A 22,185-nucleotide genomic window follows, 5' to 3' on the forward strand; every position below is an offset into this window, starting at 1 on the left:
TCCAGTGAAGGAGAACCCACAAGCTCTCTGGGCAGCCTATTCCAGTGTTCTGTTACTCTCACTGTGTATAAGTTTTTTCCCTCCTGGAAACTCCTATGTTCCAGTTTGCACCTGTTGGCCCTTGTCCTATCATAACATACCCTAAAAGTCATTGATTTGTGCCCTTCCCAGAGAAGTCAAAGGACCGTGCTGAAATAGTCATACAGAGCAAGTCACTGAGTTTTCTTATCCTACTTCTAAGAACAGCAGTGTCTGCAACCACAGCAATACTTCAAATTGTTATATTGAGGACAAACATACCAGGAATAGATGATCCACATCAAAGCAAATCAGCATCCCAGCAAGTGAGCCATACCTCCCAATGGCACATGGCCTGGTACCTACACCTGGCACATCCTGCAGGAGCCCCAGCACAGCAAGAGGATCTGGGGGGCTGGGCATGTGCCCCAGGGTGGGCTGCAGGCAGCACAGCAGCCATTATGCTCCCTTTGTGTGACTGAAAATCCCAGCGAGTGAAACCCAGCTCATTGTATGAGTGCTGCAACCATTTCTGCATGTGCACACACCAGTGAGGTCACAGCCCCACCTCCCAGGGAGGAGCTTGTAGTTTAAAAAGCCAAATAACAGACAGACAAACACCCGGAGAGGAGATAGAGCCAAGCACACGTACTCTCAAGCATACATCTATAGGCCCGCAGTAGCACAGGGTGCAGGCAGGAGGGGACACTCAGTGCAATACTGCTCCATGTTTTGGAGAACACTGCAGGACAGTGCTGGTGGTTATGGGCTTACACACTGCAGAGCTGCTGTGGTATGTGACCGACAGCCGAGGTACTGTGGAGTAATATAGAACATCCAAAGGGCACAAATCAGTGGTTGGTCTGAACGCTGAGGGAAGGAGCAGGGAGGGAGTGTAGAGAAGGCTCAGAGAATAGTTTCTTCCTCGTCCTGGGGTGTGACAACTGCATCCAGGTTTACATCCTAGCAACAAGAAAACGTTTGGCTTTACTGAAAATGCACTACACCAGTGCACAAATACACTGCTGTCTGACATTTCCTCCCATTAGCTGCCAGAGTGACCTGGGAAGCAGTTTGCATGCTGACCCACAGCACGGGGCTCACAGGGATGGCTCCGCTCTGCAGCAGCACAGGGGCAGAATGGAGCTGCCGGAGGGTGAGGGGACAGGCAGACATGAGCCCCAGCAACACCGGGCAGAGAGTGCCCTGAGCACCAGCATGCAGAAGCTGCTGTGCTGAAGCATCTCTCACCCCCATGCCCCAGCTACCAGTGGCAGGTACTTAAGAGGAGCACAACAAACAGGACAGCAACACAGAGTGACATTCTGCTCCCACCAGCCCCCAGAAAAAGATACAAGCAGAGCCCAGGCAGCACTCACCTCACTGTGGCCATGCTCAGGACTCCCAGTCCTCTGTTCCTGTGCACCAGAGCAGCCCGCAGCTCCTTCCGACACAGCCTCCACCTCTTTCCTCTGGGTACTTTCTCCAAGGCCCAGCTCTGGCAGCTTCCCTTCAATATGCACTCCTGCTTGCACTGTGCCCTGTTCTGCTGCTTCTGGTGCAGGCACTGCAGGCTGCTGCCCCCTCAACTCCACGCAGCCTCTGTCCTGGGGTCCCTGTGCTGCCTCCAGGGTCTCACCCCCTGTCACACCCTGGCCTGGAGATCTCCCCTCTCCCAGCACTGCCTGCTCCCCACCACACTCCAGTAGTCCCAGCCCCACAGCCGCCTCCTCTCTTGGCCCTGCTGCTCCCCCCCTCACCTCTTCATCTCCTGACTCAGCTCTGTCTCTCTCTCCAGCCACCCCAATTACCACCACATCAGATTTTAGTTCCATTGTTCTGTCTGTCTTTGCAGCACTGCCCAAAGACAGGCTTCCATTCAAAAGCACTATTGCTGAGCCCTCCTCATCCCCTGCTGTTGCTGTCTGCTCCAATGGAGTTGACCCTCTAATGGCAGGGTCCCTTCCAGCACCCACCCCAGCTTCTCGCCCAGGTGCTGTGTGTAATACAATGCCCCTGCCTGAGTCTTTGGGCTCCTCCCTGTCCTCTGCCCTTGGTTGAGAGCTGCCTTCCTCCACTGGTGGTCTGTCAGGCTCAAATGTCAATGTCCCAAGTGCATCCATCTCCACCTGCTTCTCCCCTGAGACTTTCAGCTGGGAAAACTCATATGGCTTTAGGATCTCTTCCTTTCCTGTGCAAAATCCTGTATCTCCTAACGTTCCTAGGAGAACCCCAGGTTCCTCCACAGGCTTCTGCCCTTCAAAAGCAGCTTTTTCTGCTGCCCACACTGCTGCAGGGTCACCCACCTCCGGAGTCCCTTCTGCCAAGTGTGCATCCTCTGCAGCCTCCTGTCCCTGAGGCACCATTCCCCCCAGCACAGGCACTGCTGCTCCCCCCACCCTCTGCTCTCCAGAGACCCCATTCACAGCCCTCTCTCCTCCAGTGACCTCCCTGGCCCCTCCCTCCATGCCCACCTGCTCTTCTCCCTCACCTGCTGGGTCCCTCCATGGCACCACGTTCTCCCCTACACCTGTGGAAGCATCCTGATCCTCAGCCTCTGCACCAGGCTCCAACTCCTTCCCCAGTTCCTTCTCCTTAGCATTACCTTCTGCCACTGCCCACCGGGCAGGTGCCGACCCATCCACAAGCAGATGCTCCTCAGGGGCTACAGCTCCTGACTCTCCCTCAGGCTGCGGCTCTCCTGCCCACGCCACTCCCTGCCCAGAACAGTCAGTGCCAGCATGCCCTCTCTCAGCAGCACTGCCTTCGTCCTCCTCACAGTCTTGCCCCATGTGTGCCACTTCCACTGCTGCTGACTGTGTGCTGGGTGCTCCTGTTCCGTCTGCCAGGACAGCTCCATCAGCTGCTGCTGAGAGACAAAATTTCATTGCAAGCTGTTAATGGTGAGGCTGTTTTACAGGATTACTCTCAAAGAAACAATTTCTAACAAGCAGTAAGGGGGCATCAGCACAGTGCCAAGGAGGCTGAGATGCTGCTTCTCCTCATGCCTGCGCTGTGACCAGGCTGCTGGTGCTGCCACGTAGGCACTGGGCACAATTAATGCAAGCAGAAACACTGATGAGTGACATGTCCTGCTCTGCCTGTTCTGCCCTTCCTGCTCTCTCCCCCCTCACTGTCTGCCAGGAATGTACATGTCATACCTACAAGCATAACAGTAACATTCAGAAATTCACAAAAACAGGCAGTAAATTGTTTATTTAAAATATGGATAAATAGGAAGGAAAATACTCAGGTGCTTGTGTACAATGGGTAACTGCTTTCCACGGGCTTCATAACTACACTGGGGATGTAAGCAGCCCCATGCCAGCTGCCCTGACACCACGCTTCTCCAGAAGGACCCATACCACTCGGAAGCAAGGGAAACTCACTAAGTGATTCCTGTCCCCCCTCAGCTGTTTTCAGACAGCGTGTTCATGCCCTGGATTCCTTACCTGGGGTCACTGTAACTGCTGAGAGCACATCAATTACATGTGGCTGCTGGAGCTGGCTGGTCATCCTAGCTGAAAAAGAAAAGAGCACAAAGGAGGACTTGAAAGCCCAGAAAGCAAAGTGAAAAGGCCAACCGTTCTACAGAAAGACTTCAGATTAATAAGATTCAATTCATGTCCCTGACCTGCAGCCTCACCTTCACTGGGCTTGCACTCTGCACTCGTTGCTTTCTCTACTTCCTCATCCACCCAAGAATCACTACGTTCATGGTCAAAATTCACATGATGGTCATTTCCCATTGCCTCTGTTATCTCCTCCTGTGCTGACCTATCATCTTCAGAAACTAGCACAAAACCACAAAAGCAGCAAGGAAGAGAGACCATTAGAAAGCAGGAAGGACGTAGTCCTCCAGCTCTTGCAGCTGGACTGAAGGTCTGTGGTGTTACTGCAGAGCAATTGGCACCAGTGAGGATTTCCTTTTTTGAAGCACATTAATATCAAATGGAAACAACCATTAGAAAAAAGGGAGGGGTTGAGAGTGGGGGGAGAAATTCATGCAGGAGTACCTACTGAGACATCCATCAGCCATCTTCCACAGCACGTTCACAGAGCTGCAAGATACTTCTGCGAGGATGGAGGGATTCAAAACAAGCAACAACACTGACTAATGGACACAAAACTGTAATCGTTCCATAACCGCTATTCTTTAAAAAAATGCATTTCTCTATTTTAAGCTCCCAACTATATTTCTGACAATTCCTCACTTCCCCAAACGAAGACAGGTGACGGAAGATCTCTACTTATCTACAGGTAGGTTGGTTGGATGTTACCTTCTGCTTCGTACTTGCAGTGACTGTGATGCTTCACTCAGCCCTTCACTGCAAGGGAGACATAAAGGCCCTGGAGGGTGCCCAAAGAATGACAAGGAAGCTGTGAAGGGTTACGTGGGTACATTCTAGTTATTTATCTCACAGAAATACAGAGTATTTTAGCAGCTGGAAAATAGTCTGGCAACCGCATTCTCCATGCTGACTACGACTGTGCATGACCATGACATTCAGGCAAATACGGCAACACTTGCATGCACTGATCACAACACAGTTCTGCATAGGGACTGTACTCACCACCTCCTTCACTGCTCTGAGGAGACTCTTCATCTCTATCCTCCACTTCCATCATATTGTTTTCCAAAGGCACCGCAACATTTTTACCCCCACCGTCCCTTCTGTTGTTTGCTTTCTTCTCCTCTTCTCCCCTTATGTTACTTCCTACTGACCCGGCCTGTTTCATTTCCCCAGTAACATCAGGACTTTGACGCTGTATCGACGTTATATTTTCATTAAAAGCTTCAGTATTTTCCCTTGATGTCAGAGCTTCTGCTTTTGTCTTTTCTGCTTCATCTGTTCCTTCCTCTTCCAAAGAGAAAGTTTCCTGACTGTCCTCTGTTCTGAACAGTTTATTTTCCCCATTCTCATTCCCATATTGTGCACACGCTGTGTTATCAGATGCCTCTTTGATATCACACTCCTCTTTGCCCTTAACATTTCCGTTCATCTTTTCAGCATCAGAGTCACCTTCACTGCTATACTGAGTGCTGGTGGATGGCAGAGAGCATGCAGAGCTCCTGTCTAGAAATAGCAAAACACAAGTTTATTTTAGTATTTGTTACTAAAAACCATTTGCATTCATCGGCCACAGACAGATGGGCATCTGATGTGAATTTCTGAATTAAGTCATCTGAGGATATAGAGACAAAATCCCAGTAACAGTAATAGAAGAGCATTGTCCAAATATATTAGTGTTAAAAATCAAAGCCATTCAACATCATTCTTTTTCTGACAATAGAAATGAACACGAGTAGCAACATCAATCACACAAAAATACACTTCAAAAAACCCCTGTAAGTATGAATTATAAAGGTTTTAGCAAAGATTCTTGAGTGCAGTTTGATAAAAGTTTTCAACAATTGCAACAGTCCTTCAGTGCAGTCATGTACAACACTCAAATAGAACTGGAAATGAAGATCACTGCATCCTGTAATATACATGGAGCACCAGGAGAAATTCATAAATGTAAATGCTCAGGAAAATAAACAGTGATAATTATCCAGTAACATTTAGCTGTACAATAAAGCTTGTTGCTCTACTGGGCGTTGCCAGTGTCTGAAGTTCACATGGACCCAAGAAGAAGTTAGTTAAACTCGAAGCAAAAGCCTCTTGGGTCCATAAGCAGAAGAGACCACTGTTGAGAGCAGTTATTTACAGTGGTAGGAAAATCCACTGGGGAAGCATGTAAAGCTGAGGTTCCAATTATTCAGTCACTGAAGAGAGTAGTTCTAAAATCTAAAAAGCGTTATTTCAGGTGTTCTGGTGGCTTCTCAGACACAAGCACACATCCTCAGAAGGTGTAACGGTCGCAGCTTCATGGATGCCCATGATCATTACCTGTTTGTCTGCCCACAACACTTAGAGCTAATCTGTTGACTGGCACCACCTCCACTTCTGCAACTAAATATTTCAGCAACGTGTGCTGCGGGCTGGCCCACACAGGATTTGGCTGCAGTTCAGTGACTGATGGTAGAAATGATAAGAACAGATAAGATGCTAGCTATCTTTTACCAATGCAGTACCAATTCAATTACATAATCTTTTCCACTCAGGTTCAACATACATTACTGAACATATACAAAATGTAAAACAAGCATCAGGCCAATGTCAGTGAGTCTCATTACATAAAAGGCTGACCTTGTTTGCCATTCTCTGAGGTACTGCCAGAATATCCATCACTTTCATCTTTCTCACTGTCAGAGGTCTGCAGTGCCTTCTGTGATGCATTTTTACTCTTCTTTTCATAGTCTAAATTATGTTTTTCATCATCTGGGGATGACTTTGACATTTCATTCCTCTGATCACCAGCCTGTCCTTCTTCATTAACTTCATCAGCTTCAAAATCTTCATTATACTCTAAAATAAAAGAATCATACTATGAGACAGCAGGTGGAATTCACAGCTCCTGAAGTTCTTTTTCAGCAGGCAGAGGTTAACTACATTAATTTTCGTTTCCCCTTGTGCTTACTCACTCCTTTTAGAAGTCATGAGAGAATCTAAGACCATAGATAGGAATTGCAAGAATACAATATCATAGAAAAGCATCAAGTTCTTCATAGGTAGAGTAGTAAAAATGCAATAAAGCTACAGAATGATGTAACAAGTATAATTAATACATTAAAAACAAAATAACATTAGCCACTGAGAAGACTATGAGAATTAGGCAAACTCAGAAATAAAACACAAGACAGTCTCTTATTACAGGAGAAAAGCTTGTTGCAATCAAGTGAAGCTGGAGCCCACAATCCCATACTTTCTCCAGAATTAGCCTCTTCTAGTTTCCATCTCACGCTGTTTTGTGTTTTGGAATACTGTACCATTTTTACCAGTATCTTCCTGACTATCTTCAGTCTCACAATTGGATAGTTTTGTCCCTTCTCTTCTGTCATCCTGTCTGGTCTCCATTTTGTCCTCAACAGTTTCCACATCTGCTTCATGACTTGGTAAGATGACTAGCACCGATTCTTTGCTTGATTTCTGATCAGCACTGCTACCACTTGCCTCGCTGTGAACTCCACCTTTCCAGGAACCCAATGGCTTTTCCTCACAGCCCTCCTGCACCTCCCTCTTGGGAGGGGATGGCTTTTTGTCCAGACCCATTGCAACAATGCACCTACAACAAAAACACAACAACAATACATGGAGTACTGGAAAGCATCACATTACTCTGTCAGCACACAGTGGAAAAGCAGCAGACAGTGACCTATTTAGCTCATTACTACATATGAAATCAGGTACATATCTGCCTCCACCTCTCAGACAAGGATACAGATAACTCTGAGAAACACTCTCAAATCCTCACGTGCTCCACAGACACAGATCTGCCCTCAAGGACAGTAAGGCTATCCCCACAGTTGACTTACAAACAGAATAAAATTATCAGAAGTAAACGTTAGTCTGGTGGTTGGCAACCCTGCCCACAGTAGGGAGGTTGAAAACTAGTTGACCTTTAAGGTCCTTTTCAACCCAGGCCATTCTATGATTCATTCAAGTTGCACCAAGCATGATCTGCACAGATATAGTTACTAAGAAGGGGAGAAACGCTGCAAGTTAGAGGTGTGTTGGATCCAGATTCTGCTTTAACACCAAATAACGTGATAACCTGGCTTCTGCGGTGATGATGTGAAATATCTTTTTTTTCCTTTTCCCCACAGTCACAAGGAAAATCCTGAAAACTATGGCTTACTAAGCAGCACTAGATTTTTCCCTACAGATTCCATCAGAAACATGCAGGTGGCACGCTGATATCACACCACCACTACTCCTCCTGGTGAAGCACTCATCACCTCCTAGCAAGCTGATAGATGAGTGCTAGGAAACAAACATTGTCCACTGCCATGAATGTTTCACAGGGTATTTGAACAGGCAGCAAAAAATCAACAGATTTGGATGACAACTCTAATGCTATAATGTGATGGAAAGGACAACAATAACAGCAGAGTGGCACAATCCTAGGCTGCAGCAAATGAGAATAAATTCAAATGCAAAAGCCATGGATACAGAAACAAAGGAAAAAAAAAAAAGCTGCTTACCCTTGAAAGACCTCAGATAGGCAGGGATCTCCAGTAAGATACCCTCACTTCCACTGCCAACACTTAAATGAGGTCTGGGAAGGGGTGGATCCTGGCTCCAGCCCTTCCAGTCACACAGGTGTATTGCATTGCATTACATTGCATGCACCTGAGCTCCCCTGGGTTGGCCCTGCCTTCCCACCAGGTTCTCAGTCATCATTTCAGGCCATGAGTTAACATTTCCACTACAAAATCCTTGAATGTAGGCCTTTGAAGGGTAAAAGCTCAGTTATGCACTTTCCTAGAGGTGTTCAGAAACCAACTAGGCTCTACAGCGCTGTGGTACACTAGAAAGATTAATAACAAGGAAACAACACCCTAAAAACTGAGCTTGTAATGCTTTATGAACAAAGTGCATTTGTCTCCACACCTATAGCAAGGAGATGCTCCCTCCACATTGAGAAATCCAAAGTATCCATGTCTGCCTCCAAGCCTGGAACGCTTCTGATGTCTGTACTCACAGCAAGAGCTCAACCTGTCCACTTGCATCCCATTGAGAAAAAAGGTGAGACTGAATGGGAAACCACGGTGCCTCTTGGAGACGAACTGAAAGGTCTCTGAAACCATGGAAAGGAGAGAGGTCAAATAATAAGTTTGTGCTTTACTGTCAGCCCTCTGCATTTGTTGGGCTCCATCTGCATTGTTGCCAGAGCACCCAGCTGTTCCAGGTCAAGTTCTTTCATTCTCAGCTGTACAAATTAATTGTTAAAACCCTACCCTCCTCCGAACATAACAGTCTTATCTCTTTCCAACACAGGACTATGAAGATAGACACATACATGACAAGCTAATACTAGTCCGGCCAGCCACTGCTACAGCAAGAATAGAAATCAGAGCCTCTCATCTCAAAAAAAAACCCTGAGTTTGCCACTTGTTTTACAAGAATATGCACATTAACCATCGAAAGTTTAGGATCCCGAAGTGTTCATGTGCTACTGAGAAGCAGTACATTGAGCTCCTGCAGTGAATACACATGTTCTTCACAGTGTAGCACCTTGCAGAGTGAAGTCCAGGTTCTAGGTCAGTACCGCTGCAATACTAGTGACTCTAGGCTGATAGTAACACGGTCTTACTGATAAGCAACACTAAGCAGCTTAAAGATACCACTTCTGGAGTCTTTTCAGTCCAATCTGTAAGGGTACTTCTAGGCATCTAAATCTTAAGGGCACTGACACTGCTGCTCAGCTCCATGCTAGGAGAGATTGGGCTGTGCTGCCTTTAACCACAGCTCATAGCATCCTTTCAAAGCAAACTGAGCACACCCCAGTAGGGAGGAAGTCACACTGCTCTATCAGGTTCCCCAAGAGGTGTGAACATGGCTCAGGGCAATGGAAGTACACACGCAGGACACCTTTTGTAAGACTGGGACAAAGCTGCAACAAACATCTCTGAGCTACGTCAGTGGGCACACTGCTGTGCATCCATAACCCCAGTAGACAGACTGAAGTGCAGAGACCCCTGCACAGTCTTCCCTTATTCAGTGAAAATCAAATGGAGACACTGCGAGTTCTGTGAGCTAGAATGAGGCGCATAACTGTCTTCTTCACCAGTGAAAATCTCCCAGTCATTTCCTCTTCCTAACTTCCCAGTACAGAGATAGACTAGTATGAGCAACTCCAAATAATGTGATGGAGTTGAAGTCACATAAAAGCGATGGAACTGGGTTCTTCCTACTTACTTTTCCTTCTGGAATAAACATGTACCGATGTACTGCAGTAAGTCAGAAAAAGATAACCTGGATTTAAGGACAGTTTACTGCTACAACTATTTTATTAACCATACATCTCAATACAAAATTAATCTAAGCCACAGTACTTTGTTAAATTAGTTCTTTAAACTCCTTACATCATAATTCTATGATAATTTGCAAAAGGAATTGTAACCTCAGCTTCAGTTGGGAAACAGTAGATCCAGATTTAGTTCAGAGGCAGGCAGAGCAAAGTCCCTGGATGCACACATATCAACACTTAGCTCAGCTGAAATCGCTTTAATATCACATCATTGTTTTAGCCAAAAAGATGTTGCCAGTATCAATATGAACTCTTTCACTCTTTTTCCTTACCTCCTTCCAACAGCTTGCCTTTGTAGACACAAAGGTTTTCTCCTCCACAATGCTGTTGATAGACTTTGATTTCATCTCTATAATCAGAATCATCATGAGATAAATGCACACTTTTCCCCAGAAAGATCATGGTAACAAGTGCATTGCTGCGTAATGAGGGCTTAGGGGATTCTCCAGAATTCTACAGCAGAAAAACATACACAAAAACATACTCAGTTTTCAGCCATAACGAAAGGTGAACACAAAGATCACATGCACGCCACCTGAACTTCAGACTTTCAGTGTTTTGAGACTGGCCCTGAGCTGCTTAAGATGAAAAGTGTTTTGTAGTTTTATTGCAGAAAGGCAATAAAGGATTTTGGACTGAGAATCCTTTGTACTGAATTGTCTGAGGTTGAAGGAATCAAATTTAATGATCCACTGAGTTTGTTCCAATCCTGTATTCCTACAGCTTTACTTCCAGGAGCCATAGCTGGCTGAAGATCCAATGTAAAATATGTAACTTTCATACACTCCTGAATTTCCCTTAAGTTCTGAGTACATCAGCTGGGAAGGCAATATACTTGCACATAAACAGAAAAGTAGACTGAAATAACCTACCTTGGATACAAGTTGCTCCAAGCCATTTGGGGCAGTGGTGGGACGAAATCGTCTCCTGGACATCCCATTTCTCACTGCCTTTACACTCCTGTCTCCTTTTTGCAGGGTAGGAGGTGGCACTGGTATCAGATAGTTGTTAATGACAGGGAGTCGGTATGGGGATTTCCCAGTCACATATTCCATTGAGTTCCTTACTCTTAACCCACTTCTTTCCCTCTACAACAACAAAAATAAGTAACTGTTAAACAGGCCATGCAAAAATAGCTACTGAGCATATTGAATGAACCATGGTTTGATTGCCCTACATTTAGTAACGTACATACTTTTAGAATTGCAAGCATCAAGTTAGCAAGTTTCGTGAGAACATTTCTGTGCCAAACACCTTCTTTTTCCATTTGGAAAGCAACAGGCACAAATGGAGGGACAAAGGTCAGTTGTTTGAAAGCATCACACACAGATAAATGTGATACTGTAAACTGTGTACAATTGGTAGTCGTGCAGAGTCCTGAGCACAAGCAGAAAGAACTCTGCACAACCCAACCTGACTATTAAGGGAGGTTAAAAAGGAGAATTTGAGCAAAGGCTGTTAACTGTTCTGCAGGCAGGTTATCTGCAGTAAGCATACAGTTCTGGGAGGTACAGTACCAAGCAGTATTATAAAGCTGTGCCTAAAATATGTTATTTCCAAATGAAATACGGTCTCACCCCACCAGCAAATTGCTGATAATTTTCGAGTGTGCGGCACTTCTGTTTAGAGCCTGAACTCTTTGGAACAGTCCCTGCTGCAGTGCAGCTGTGGAGTGGCTGAAGCCGAAGTGGGTACTGCATATTTCCTGGGGCTGTATTCGGTCGATGGGAAGAAGTCTAGAAGAGGAAAAAGAAAACAGCTAGAAAATCTCATGGTGGAGTTTCCATGCAGAACAGCACCATACAGGAGAAAAACACAGTGCCAACAAAGACAATCAGCATCAAAGAGTGGTGCTCCACTACCTTCAGGAAATTTAATTTTCTAATACCTTCTGGTTTTGAAGAGCCAGACCCCTTTAGGAATCTCTAATTGACTGTCCAAAAACTGTTACTGATCATTCACAGTACAGCCTTGAAGCAAACACAATGAACTCACAGGAACTGTAGCAATATGCTCTGCTTTGCTGACTTGAACACGTGAACACTGAGAAAATGCACAATAAAAGCATGTTCATCTTTGTTCAGTTCTCAGCATTTCTCTGACATTTTTTCTTTCATCCAGAATATCAAGTAAGATGTTAACATCTAAGAAAATTTATTAAAAGTTCACTTACTGCCTTTAAAAAGGCTGACTCCTTGGATCCACGCTGATCAGAAGGATGTCCAACACTATAATCAACTACAGGCCCAGGAGCCCTCTGTATGGGATGTGGAGGAGAAGGTCACTCAGGACTAAATATCACCAAATATTATTATTGAAATGGAGAACCAGTAAGAACTGGAGTGTGTATTTGACCTTTGATCTTAGATTTTGGGATCATTGTATTTCCTGAGTACAGAGTAGGGAGCTTCTGAGTAGGAGCTCCAAAGCACAGCCTTCTGGAAAGAGCATCAGTGTTATCCCACCTCCACTGATGTCAAGACTTTACAAAATATGTAGAGTTGCCTACAGCCACAGTATTTGATGACAATATTTAATGTACTGATACATATTTAACCTTGGGCAAAATGGCAGATAAAAAGGAAAGATTAAATCAGATGTATCACCAAGCAAATATATTTTTACATGTTCTAACATGCCATTCCTGCAACATCAGCTTCTCTAGATTTCTCCTTAATGTAACATGAAGTCAACCACAAGTGAAGGATGAAGATCTTGTGTGCAACCATCAGGGCACTCAGTGGCATAGATTAAGCACAGAAGTTATAGGTATATGTGCACACTTTAGTTTACATGTGCTTACATTACAGCATATGAAGTATTTGGTGAAACTCACCAGGTGTGAACGAGCAGCTGGTTCTGCAGGCATTAAAGGATGGCGTCCATAATGATTTCTGGGACCAAGTGGTGGGTGTGGGGAGTGCACAGGGTTAACATCTTCCACTGATCTTCTGGATCGTTCCGCCTAAAAGAATAATAATGTATGTCTCTGAGGTACTAAATAACAGCCATTTTGAGCTTGCCTTCTGTCTGTCTTTCATTGGATGGTTATGGCAATGAGCTTGCCTTGCCCCAGTGGAAGATCTGCTAAGGAAAGAAAGAAAAAGAGAAGGGGAGAATGAGAGATCAGTAAGGGAAAATATTTGTTCCCATCTCTATTTCATTTCTCTGCAGTTCTCTACAACCAAATTCAATTCATCAGCCTTTGCTTCTCTCCCAGCCTTGGCTTGGTTGAAGGTCTCTTTCTTCTTCGAATCTGAGTGCTTCCACTACTTCCTTGCCCCGCTGCCCCTCTCTACCTTTTCTTCTCCAAAGCACCACACTGGGCTGACCATCCTTCTGGAAAGAGAGCTATGTCTCTCAGTCTCTCTTTCTCTGTCACCTGCCATTCCTTTCCTTTTAGATTGGTTACTCAGGCAATTCCACTGAATGGTAGAGGTAAGACTCCAACTACTGCTGATTCCTGCCAGGTCCTTGTGTACCAGTGTAGCACCACAGCAGAGAGCACTTACCTACAGGCATTTCCCTTACGTTGCTCACTGAAAGTGGTTTTAATTTATGTTCCAAATTTATCCCAGTCCAGAATCCCTTAACAGGATGTTTCCATCACACTCTTTCCCCAGTAGAACTATGCTGCTTCCACTTTTCTAGCAGCAGTTCAGCCAGTAAATTATGTTTTTGCAGTTACCGGTGATGAGTATTTTTCAAGTAAATATCCTTTTTTTTTCCCTTGATAAATAACTCATAAATGTATTACTTTAATTCTAAAAGATTTGACATCATTTTTCCACTGCTCAAAGAAACAACTATCTTCCCAATATATTCTTCTCAATGTATGCAGGCTCCTGATAAAGAAATAAGATGTTGACGATATTTCAGCCAAAATGAGAAAAAAAATTATTCCCATATGCACCCAGGTGACTTCATGGAAAGAAGAACCATTGACTTCTGTGGGACTTGCATGGCAGTAACAACCACAGAATCAAGCTTTACTGACAAGACACCAAAGGGAAGCCCTCTGAAACCTTTCTTCATTACTTACATGCTGGTTCTGGTAAATATCACATGTAGAGGCAAACAACTGATAACATGAGCTCAGTGCTCAGCAGCCATCAAATGCAATGTCTAGGATTACTGAGAGGGAAGAGCTGCATCACTTATCTTAAATTATTCATCCAGTTCTGGTTTGCCATTTCAAAACAGAAAGAGTAGAAATAGAAAAGGTTAAAAAAAATGTTAACAGTAATGAAAGACTCAATAGCCTGAGACTCTTCAGCTTAGAACGCTGAGAAGGAATATTAGAAAGGCATTTGAAGCCATACATGTCTTGGAAAAGGGGAGCAGTTACGAACTTTGTCATACTGCAAACAATGAAGCACTAAATAGAATAATCAGACAACGGATAAATGAGTTATTGTGCACTATTTCACACAATTCTTCAATAAATTGTACAACCAAGAATTCTGCAGAAGTATGCTCATAATAAATCAGACTCATGCATGGAAGTTTCTGAATTACTGAATAGAAGATGTAACCTGGATCATCCTCTGCTTGCCTGTTTACTTGTTCCATAAACAACAGAGACAGGCCACTTGTTTCAATAAATCTCTGGCCTGACTCATTATGGCTGTTATTTAACGCAGCAAAACTGTCACATCTCAGCAGCATTCAGTAGCACTCAGGTCTTACCTTGGTTTTCTGCACCCTCTCCTTCCTCACAGAATTTTCAAGTTTCCTTCTTACTTCCAGCTGATGACGACGCTGTCAGTGTAAGAGAAAGAGGAATCTCATTAAGAGACATAACGAGGTGTCAACACAAGAATGCTTGTTTCTGTTCTGCTTATCACTTGCCCTCTCCCTCATCATTACCCTTGCTGAACCCTATTATTAAACTGCTAGTGATTCAGTTCATTTGCATTGCACCTCTGTATCTTAACATTGGTAAGGGAACAAATGAGCATTTTCAAGCTGTAGGGATCAATTGTGTCCTTGATACAGAGCAGGAATGTGCCCAAATTTGGTACTCAGATAAGATAAATAACTATATATAAATTATTATTACTTGAAAAAGATTTGGACAGAGTAGCCCTCTGGATATTATCCTGTAATCTATTAATTTCAACTAGTTTTGTCATCATGTACCAGAAGAAATAGGAGGATTCAGGTGTATCACTAAAGTTATTCCTATGCTTCTCCAGCTCCAATCTTGCTGTTTGTTACATGACATCTTTGTTCATCTCCATTCAAAATGGTATGAGCTCTGGAGAAATCACTTACCACTGTGTGTTGTGTGGTCACTGTGTGCTTACGTCTCTGTAGGAAAAGGAGATGAGTAGATAAGGGCCTGAGTTACTCTGAGAGCTCCAGCTGATTTCTCACAATCCCTTACTCCCAAAGGGAAGTACTCCTGGGCTATTGCAGCAGCACAGTACTTTCTTCTCCATGGACTGCTTGTCCCCCACATAAAACAGAGCCATCTCAGACACTCTGCACCTATTTAACACCACAGGGCTGTTAAAGCAGTAAGTGAGCCACTGCAGCAAAGCTGAGGCAGTGTACAAGATAAGAACTAAAGGCAAAAGGAGATTTCACGTGAGGTATGCCAAGCACAATAACTGCCTCTTTTCCAAGCAAAGGCAGAGTCTTTCATGGGAGTGAGAGTACACAGCCACAGAAAACAATCCGGTATGAGTTAACAGCCACCAGCAGTGAACACATACCTCAATGTCAAGGACCTTCAGAAATATGGCCCGAGCCAGGCACTCCTGTACGTATCTCTGGTGATCCCTCCTCATAGCATTCAGCTGGTATTCTTTCTCTGGTATTATTCTTCCACTCCTTGAGATCTGCCGTAAAAAAATAAAACATAGCTAAAAAGAAGAGGAGAACAAAATGAAATCTTCCTAAACAGAGAACAGCTTCCCAGGAGCACTACTTTCTCATCCATTAGCTACTACCTCTGCTTCTGCCATGGTGCTGGGACTCACCTTCCTGGCACAGAACTGCAGTTATACCATGGGCCCAGTCAGCCAAACGAACAGAGCAGGAGAGAAGCTGTCACACCTCCTAACAGCTGAGGCTCAGCCTTACTCTTTATAGGCTACTCCCCATAACTCAGCAGAGGGGAATTAAATACTTGCCTTCCTATTGCGTAAGGGTTGCATCTGGCTCTGCTCAAAACTCCGCTCAATACTCAACTCTGCCTGAGTTGCACCCAGGACTGCTCAAGTATTTTTAAAAATATTCAGCACATTTACCTTTATCAAATCCTACAGTTTTCCACTGAACACTTGAGGAACAGCTCTGAGACTGTTTAAACAAGGAGAGTCAAAGCATTTCCTCAGCTGTACCAGCACCCTTCAGCCTCTCTGCACACAGAGCTCAGCATGTAGCTCAGTTGCACCCAGCTCCCTGTCATTCTATTTCCAGCCCTACACGCCACAGCCCCATCCGTGACCCCACAGATCCTGCTGACCAACACTGGGTAACAGTGCAGTGGGAAGTGTCTGGGTTAAACAATCCTGCCCGAGACAAAGCACAGTCATGGGGCTTCAATCTGGCACAGCATCACTGCAACTGTTTGGCATGGGTCAAATTCTTACCAAGGACAATGCATCCCTCTAACAGGTAAACAAGAGAGCATCAGTATTTTGGCTGTTGCAATATTAAAATTAACAACATAATTCTTTCCTTTCTCAGGAAAGGAAACTTTTCAGTCTCACCAGTCCTGATCTCTGAAGATGTCGCCTTATCCGAGCATTGCTGAAATATCCAGCCAGGTGTTTGTCCATAAGGCTGTTGTAGGTTGCAAGGAACCTGAAATGAAATCAACACAGATGACACAAAATCCCCTTGACAGCCTCACTGTCACGGCTTTTTGCTGGTTACAAAGAACTACCCAACAGTTTGCTGCATAAAATGCTGCCCTGATGATTCGTGTCCAATATTCTGCCAGAGAGCCCGTTAGATTATGTAAAAGTAGCACTTTGCTGCCCCATGAAGAACACACCAGGAGCAATGGGCTCCTGCAGGACACAGCAGCTCAGCGCCCAGCAGTGCGCCAGCATTGAGACCCACATCTGAAGGCCTCCCCAGCAACAACCCCACAGCAGCTGCCTCCTCCAAATGCATCAGTCAGCTCCCTACCCTCATTCTGGTACGCAGCTCTAAATGCAAAGATCAGTGCTTCTAAAAATTGAACCTGATGTAGGAGAGCTGAACACAGAAATGGAAGGCTCCACAATTAGCCCGTTTTTAGCATAACCTTCTCATATTTCACCCCCTGGAAGGCAAGACAAATAACAGTGTGGCAGTAGGCTTAATTTTTTTAATATTCTAACTCCATTCACGTTTATAAAATGTACACAATCAAATGTATACAACACCACCATATTGATCTTCCACCTGTGTACACAGATTAAATGCTGTTCTAATTACACAACAAGCTTTCTTTGGTTTCAAATTTAAATGCCTCCGTATTTCTGGTATATATATTTCAATGGAATAATATAAGATAAACACCCAATGCTAGGCTGCATTACCACGCACAGAAATACACACAAGAAAGGAAAGGGCAATAAAACAAAAGACTGAGAGAGATGATGGATTTACAGGGAATTCACCTGGGGTTTCACAACAGCCTCACAGACAGGTGAACCCACAGCACACTGAACCTCATACAAACAACACGGTGCCCTCTTGTGCGTGTAGATTAAACAGTGGTGCTATCGCAGGTGTTCTCCATTACTCTCTTCGATCATTGTTTGCATTTGCATTCAGAACCGCAGATCACACCAGTGTCACCAAGTGTCTGCCTGTGGTATCACCTGGAGACTGCACATGGAGGCAGAGGAGAAACCCCAATCCTGCTCCTTTCCATTCCACTTGGTTCCTCCCATCTCAGACCTCATGACAGCAAAATGCAGTTCCCCTCTGACCACAAAGATTTTTAAAACAGAAACTCGGGGAGAGGTGAAGAGTTGGCAGCGACCTTCAAAGGTCATTGGATTGACCCAGAGCAAAGCCTGGCACTCAGTGAGCGAAGACCTGCCCAGGAGATCCCCCATTGCAGGGACCAGCCCCAATCCCCTTCCTGGGCTGACAGTCCACCAGAAGAGGCACACTCTCCACATGTGCCCAGCAGCCGTGGAGGAGCCCCAGTGGGAGGAAGCAGCATCCACTGCACAGCCCCAGCCCCTCCTGGTCCGGCTGCGCCAAGGCAGCCTTACTGCTGGCCAGCAGGGACTGGCAGCACCTCAGCTGTGCCCTTCGTGGGTCCGTGTCACTTACACTGCCTTGGCAGCACCTCCACAACCCAGTCAGAGAAATAAATTGCTGTCACTGGAGCCAACTCTTCTTTTTTCCCCATTAACGAAAGTAACACATTAATAAGGCAGATACAAATATTCCAATTAACTAGTGGAATGGAGCCACAGACAGCAGAAGAACCAAGGTTTATTTTGCCATTTAAAGAATGTATTGAGTTGCCAAAGTCCAACACACAACAGTTGAAACTGCCCAGAGGGTTTGCTCTGCAGCACAGGGAGCGCAGCTGTGGAGACCCAGAGAGCACAGAACAGAATGCACAACGGATCATTGCAACTGCACTAATTCAAGGCACTGCCTTCTCAGAGTCCTTCACCCTACAGGAGTTTCATTGCTTTGTCATTGCCACCATTCTTTGATTAACAGCACCTGGTTTCTAACAGCTTACATCGCACCAGGCACTGTGTTCAGAGCCACTGCTGTGTGTCACAGTGACTTTGATGGCCATTCAGGGACAGTGGGACAAAGTCTCAGCAGGTCTCCTAACTGGACTTAGGTAGCAAAAGTTCAAGGTTAATAATTTACAGCGCAAGTAAGTCAGTGACTGCTTACCAAAGAAATAATCTAAGGTGGCATCAAAGTTTTAGTTATTGATTGGTAGAGTCACAGGTAGCTCCTGTGCTCTGTGTTAAAGCTGCGGATCATTGCCACCTTAGTTCAACCAGCAGTTCTCACTGTGATGGAGACACATTCCTAACCTTAATAAACCTCTGCACTGCACGCACGTTCTGCTGAGGATGTGGAAAGAAAACTTCCAGACAGAACAAATGCATAATGCTGAAGCACAGGCTGCCAGCCACAAACAGCAAGTTCAGTATTCCACAGCAGAGGGAGAGGATTTGCATGGGAGATGACTGCCTCAGCACGCAGCCTGCCTGCCTTCCCTCCTCATCCCAAAACAGGCTGTTAGCTCTGCATAGAGCATTAAATCCTGGAAGCACCTTGCGAATCCTCGCTGGAACTGGCCTGACCATCACTAAAAGGCATGATCTCATCACACAGAATGGTTCTGCCAGCTAGCACCTTGCGAATCCTCGCTGGAACTGGCCTGACCATCACTAAAAGGCATGATCTCATCACACAGAATGGTTCTGCCAGCTGCAAAGCCATACAGACATCCAGAACACAGACTGCTGCTTCCTGCATGAATGCCTTGCTTTGGTGTCCCCTGGCTTAAGCTAAGTGAAGGGAATGCCAAAGGTAATTGTGATGTGTTTGGATTCCTTTCTTTCAGAAAAGTGATGAAAAGACAAGAAAATGATCCTCAGCCTCCACACAAGGAGGTTTGTGCCTCGCTAGGATGCAGGCTGTACCACCTGCAATCATCACAGAATCATAGAATGGCCTGGGTTGAAAAGGACCACAATGCTCATCAGTTCCAACCCCCTGCTATGTGCAGGGTCGCCAACCACCATACCAGGCTGCCCAGAGCCACATCCAGCCTGGCCTTGAATGCCTCCAGGGGTGGGGCATCCACAGCCTCCTTGGGCAACCTGTTTCAGTGCGTCACCACCCTCTGAGTGAAGAGCTTCCTCATAATATCTAACCTAAACGTCCTCTGTCTCAGTTTAAAACCATTCCCCCTTGTTCTATCACTATTAATCCATGTAAACAGTCATTAATATGCCTTGGGGTCCTCCTTCAAAGGAGGGAAGCCATCCACCCAAGCAGTCACCAACTGATCCTATGGACACAAAGCCTTCAAACTGCAGCACCAGGCACAGCTTGGGCCGCTGCATTCATTAATGTCAGCTACTACTTATCCAATTATGAGAAACCATTCAAGATCACAACTGCTGAACCCGAACTTACTGAGGTCAGCGGATAACTTGATGTTCCGATGGCGCTTTGGATTTTAACAATAATTAATTGCTTTATTTCAAGGCCACAAAATCACAAGTGTGCAGTTTTATTCAGGTGATAGCTCAGTGTAGCGAGAGGGAGGACCCCTGGCACAGTGTGAGGCTATCACCTCCCATCCTATCGCTGTTCCCTGGGAGCAGAGGTCGACACCCACCTCACCCCAACCTCCTACCAGGAGCTGTGGGGAGTGATGAGAGGACCCCTGAGCCTCCTCTGCTCCAGCCTGAACAACTCCAGTTCCCTCAGCTGCTCCCCAGAGCACTGTGCTCCAGACCCTTCACAGCTTCACTGTCCTCTGGGCACACTGCAGCACCTTGATGTCCTTCTCATAGTTTGGGGACCTCCGCAGCCAGCCCCGAGAGACGGCAGAGAGGAGCCGGGCTCTGTGCAGCACAGAGTCATGCACAGCCAGCAGGAGGAACAGAGACAGCAGACATTGGCTGAAATAAGAGCGATCAGACAGGGTGACAGCACACCAACAGTTCAGTTGGTGCAGAGCAGTGCTGCACAGAGCCAAGGACGTCTCTGCTTCTTATGCTGCCCTGGCAGCGCAGGCTGGGGGCACCAGGAGCTGCTCCTTGGCCTAGCAGCTCTCACCTCTGCTTCTCTCCCCACCACGCAGCGGGCGGCTGTGATGCTGAGCTGCTGGAGGGGTCCAGCACAGCAAGAAGAGATGCTTCACATGCAGCAGGGAGGGCCCATAGCCATCAGCCCCAACGCTGCAGTGAGCACCCATGGGTGCAGATAGCGATCCTGGGAGTGCTGTGAGCACTGCGTGGTTATTTCCCAACAATCAAAGCGACAGCAGCCACTGCCTGCAGTGCATGAGTGCCGTTTGCAGCAACCAGCACAAAAACACCTTCCAGGATAAGGCGTTTGGTATTTCATTTGGAGTTCTGTGTGTTTCCTCGTAGAAGAGATGCTGCGCCTGGAACGCAGCCAGACCTGCAAACGGCAGCCGAAGGCCATGCCGACGTGCAGCCCGCACTGCTTTCTTATCGCATCCTCACTCCGAACGCTGTCCGCTCTACAGAACGCCTCGGACCCCGCCGTGCGGACGGCGCCGTGCAGAGCTCCGCAGCCGCGAGAGCGGAGGAGCGGAGTCCCCCGTCGGTCCCCTCCCGGCCGCGGCGCGCCGGAGTAGGCAGCCGGGACCCCTCCCGCCGCGCCCAGCCCCGCGCTGCCCCACTCACCCCGGCCGAGGGCCGCTCATGGTCGCGCCGGCCCCGGGGGCAGCGCCCGGTGCTGCCCGATGCTGCCCGGCGCCGCTGCTCGCGTCCCGCGCTGTTGCCAGGACACGAGACCGCGGGGACGCCGCCGGGCGGAGCAGCACCGCCCCCCCCCCCCCCCTCCCACAGCGCCCCCGTGTGGCCAGGACTGCACAGCACCGGCACGGCAGAGCCCCGGCACGCGGCTGCCCGCACCCCGCCCCGCACTCCCGGCAGCTGGCAGCCGTCTCTCGCAGCGGGCGGCTGTCGGTGGATGGATGGGAGCTGGCAGACAGCCCGAGGCAACGCCGCGAAAGGCGGGTCCTTCCGCTGTGCCTTCCCCAGGGGCAGCGCTCAGTCCCTCCAAACCCAGGCTGGAAATGCGCCCTGCTCAGCGCCCGTTTCAGGTTGTTGCTGGCAGACATCGTCCCGGAGCTCGTACAACACTTGTGTTCTCGGACACCTCTGTCTCTGCGTAGCCTCCCAACAGCTGTCCACTAAGCACTAAACAAAGGTTAAGATCTGAGCAAGAGCCTTAAAGACACCGATGTGGGGTCCTCTTCTGCCTTAATACTTCTTCAGCAACAGATCACAAACATAGAGGAGAAATCCGGACACTCTAAAGGATTTTGCCAACTATTTTCTCACTTTAGATTAAGCAAATTAAGAAATGGGTGCCTGTTCAGAGAAATCACAACTCAGGAAGTGGTGGGGAGGGCAGCTGTCACCCTGCACAGAAAACTGCACTGGTGTGTGCCACAATGACACCAAATGAGTCCAAACGAAATGTCACAAAGCAGGTAACCTTCATAGGCAAACTAGGTTCTGGTTAGGACAGACTCGTTTTTCCTCA

At 46.6% G+C, this 22,185-nt stretch overlaps 1 protein-coding gene across 5 annotated transcripts; it reads right to left on the reverse strand.

Moving 5' to 3' along the window:
- Positions 1-267: 267 nt before the first annotated feature.
- On the reverse strand, positions 268-21,905 carry ERICH3 (glutamate rich 3). 5 transcript variants are annotated; one of them, XM_040705205.1, is made up of 19 exons: positions 21,318-21,905; positions 16,659-16,752; positions 15,657-15,782; positions 15,214-15,249; positions 14,626-14,697; positions 12,773-12,901; positions 12,110-12,193; positions 11,514-11,672; positions 10,809-11,024; positions 10,209-10,389; positions 8,517-8,703; positions 6,893-7,188; positions 6,213-6,431; positions 5,913-6,038; positions 4,593-5,096; positions 3,665-3,811; positions 3,471-3,539; positions 1,398-2,884; positions 268-981 (listed from the first exon to the last, which is right to left on the reverse strand). In XM_040705205.1, the coding sequence occupies exons 1-19, from the start codon at positions 21,755-21,757 to the stop codon at positions 925-927; spliced, it is 4,629 nt and encodes a 1,542-aa protein (XP_040561139.1). In that variant the 5' UTR covers positions 21,758-21,905; the 3' UTR covers positions 268-924. The 5 variants fall into 5 exon arrangements, with proteins under 5 accessions (XP_040561139.1, XP_015146568.2, XP_040561144.1 ...); XM_015291082.3 differs by having other exon boundaries at positions 1,398-2,887; XM_040705210.1 differs by lacking the exon at positions 3,665-3,811.
- Positions 21,906-22,185: the final 280 nt, after the last annotated feature.

Source organism: Gallus gallus, chromosome 8 (genome assembly GCF_016699485.2).
Source record: "Gallus gallus isolate bGalGal1 chromosome 8, bGalGal1.mat.broiler.GRCg7b, whole genome shotgun sequence".
Classification (NCBI taxonomy): domain Eukaryota; kingdom Metazoa; phylum Chordata; class Aves; order Galliformes; family Phasianidae; genus Gallus; species Gallus gallus.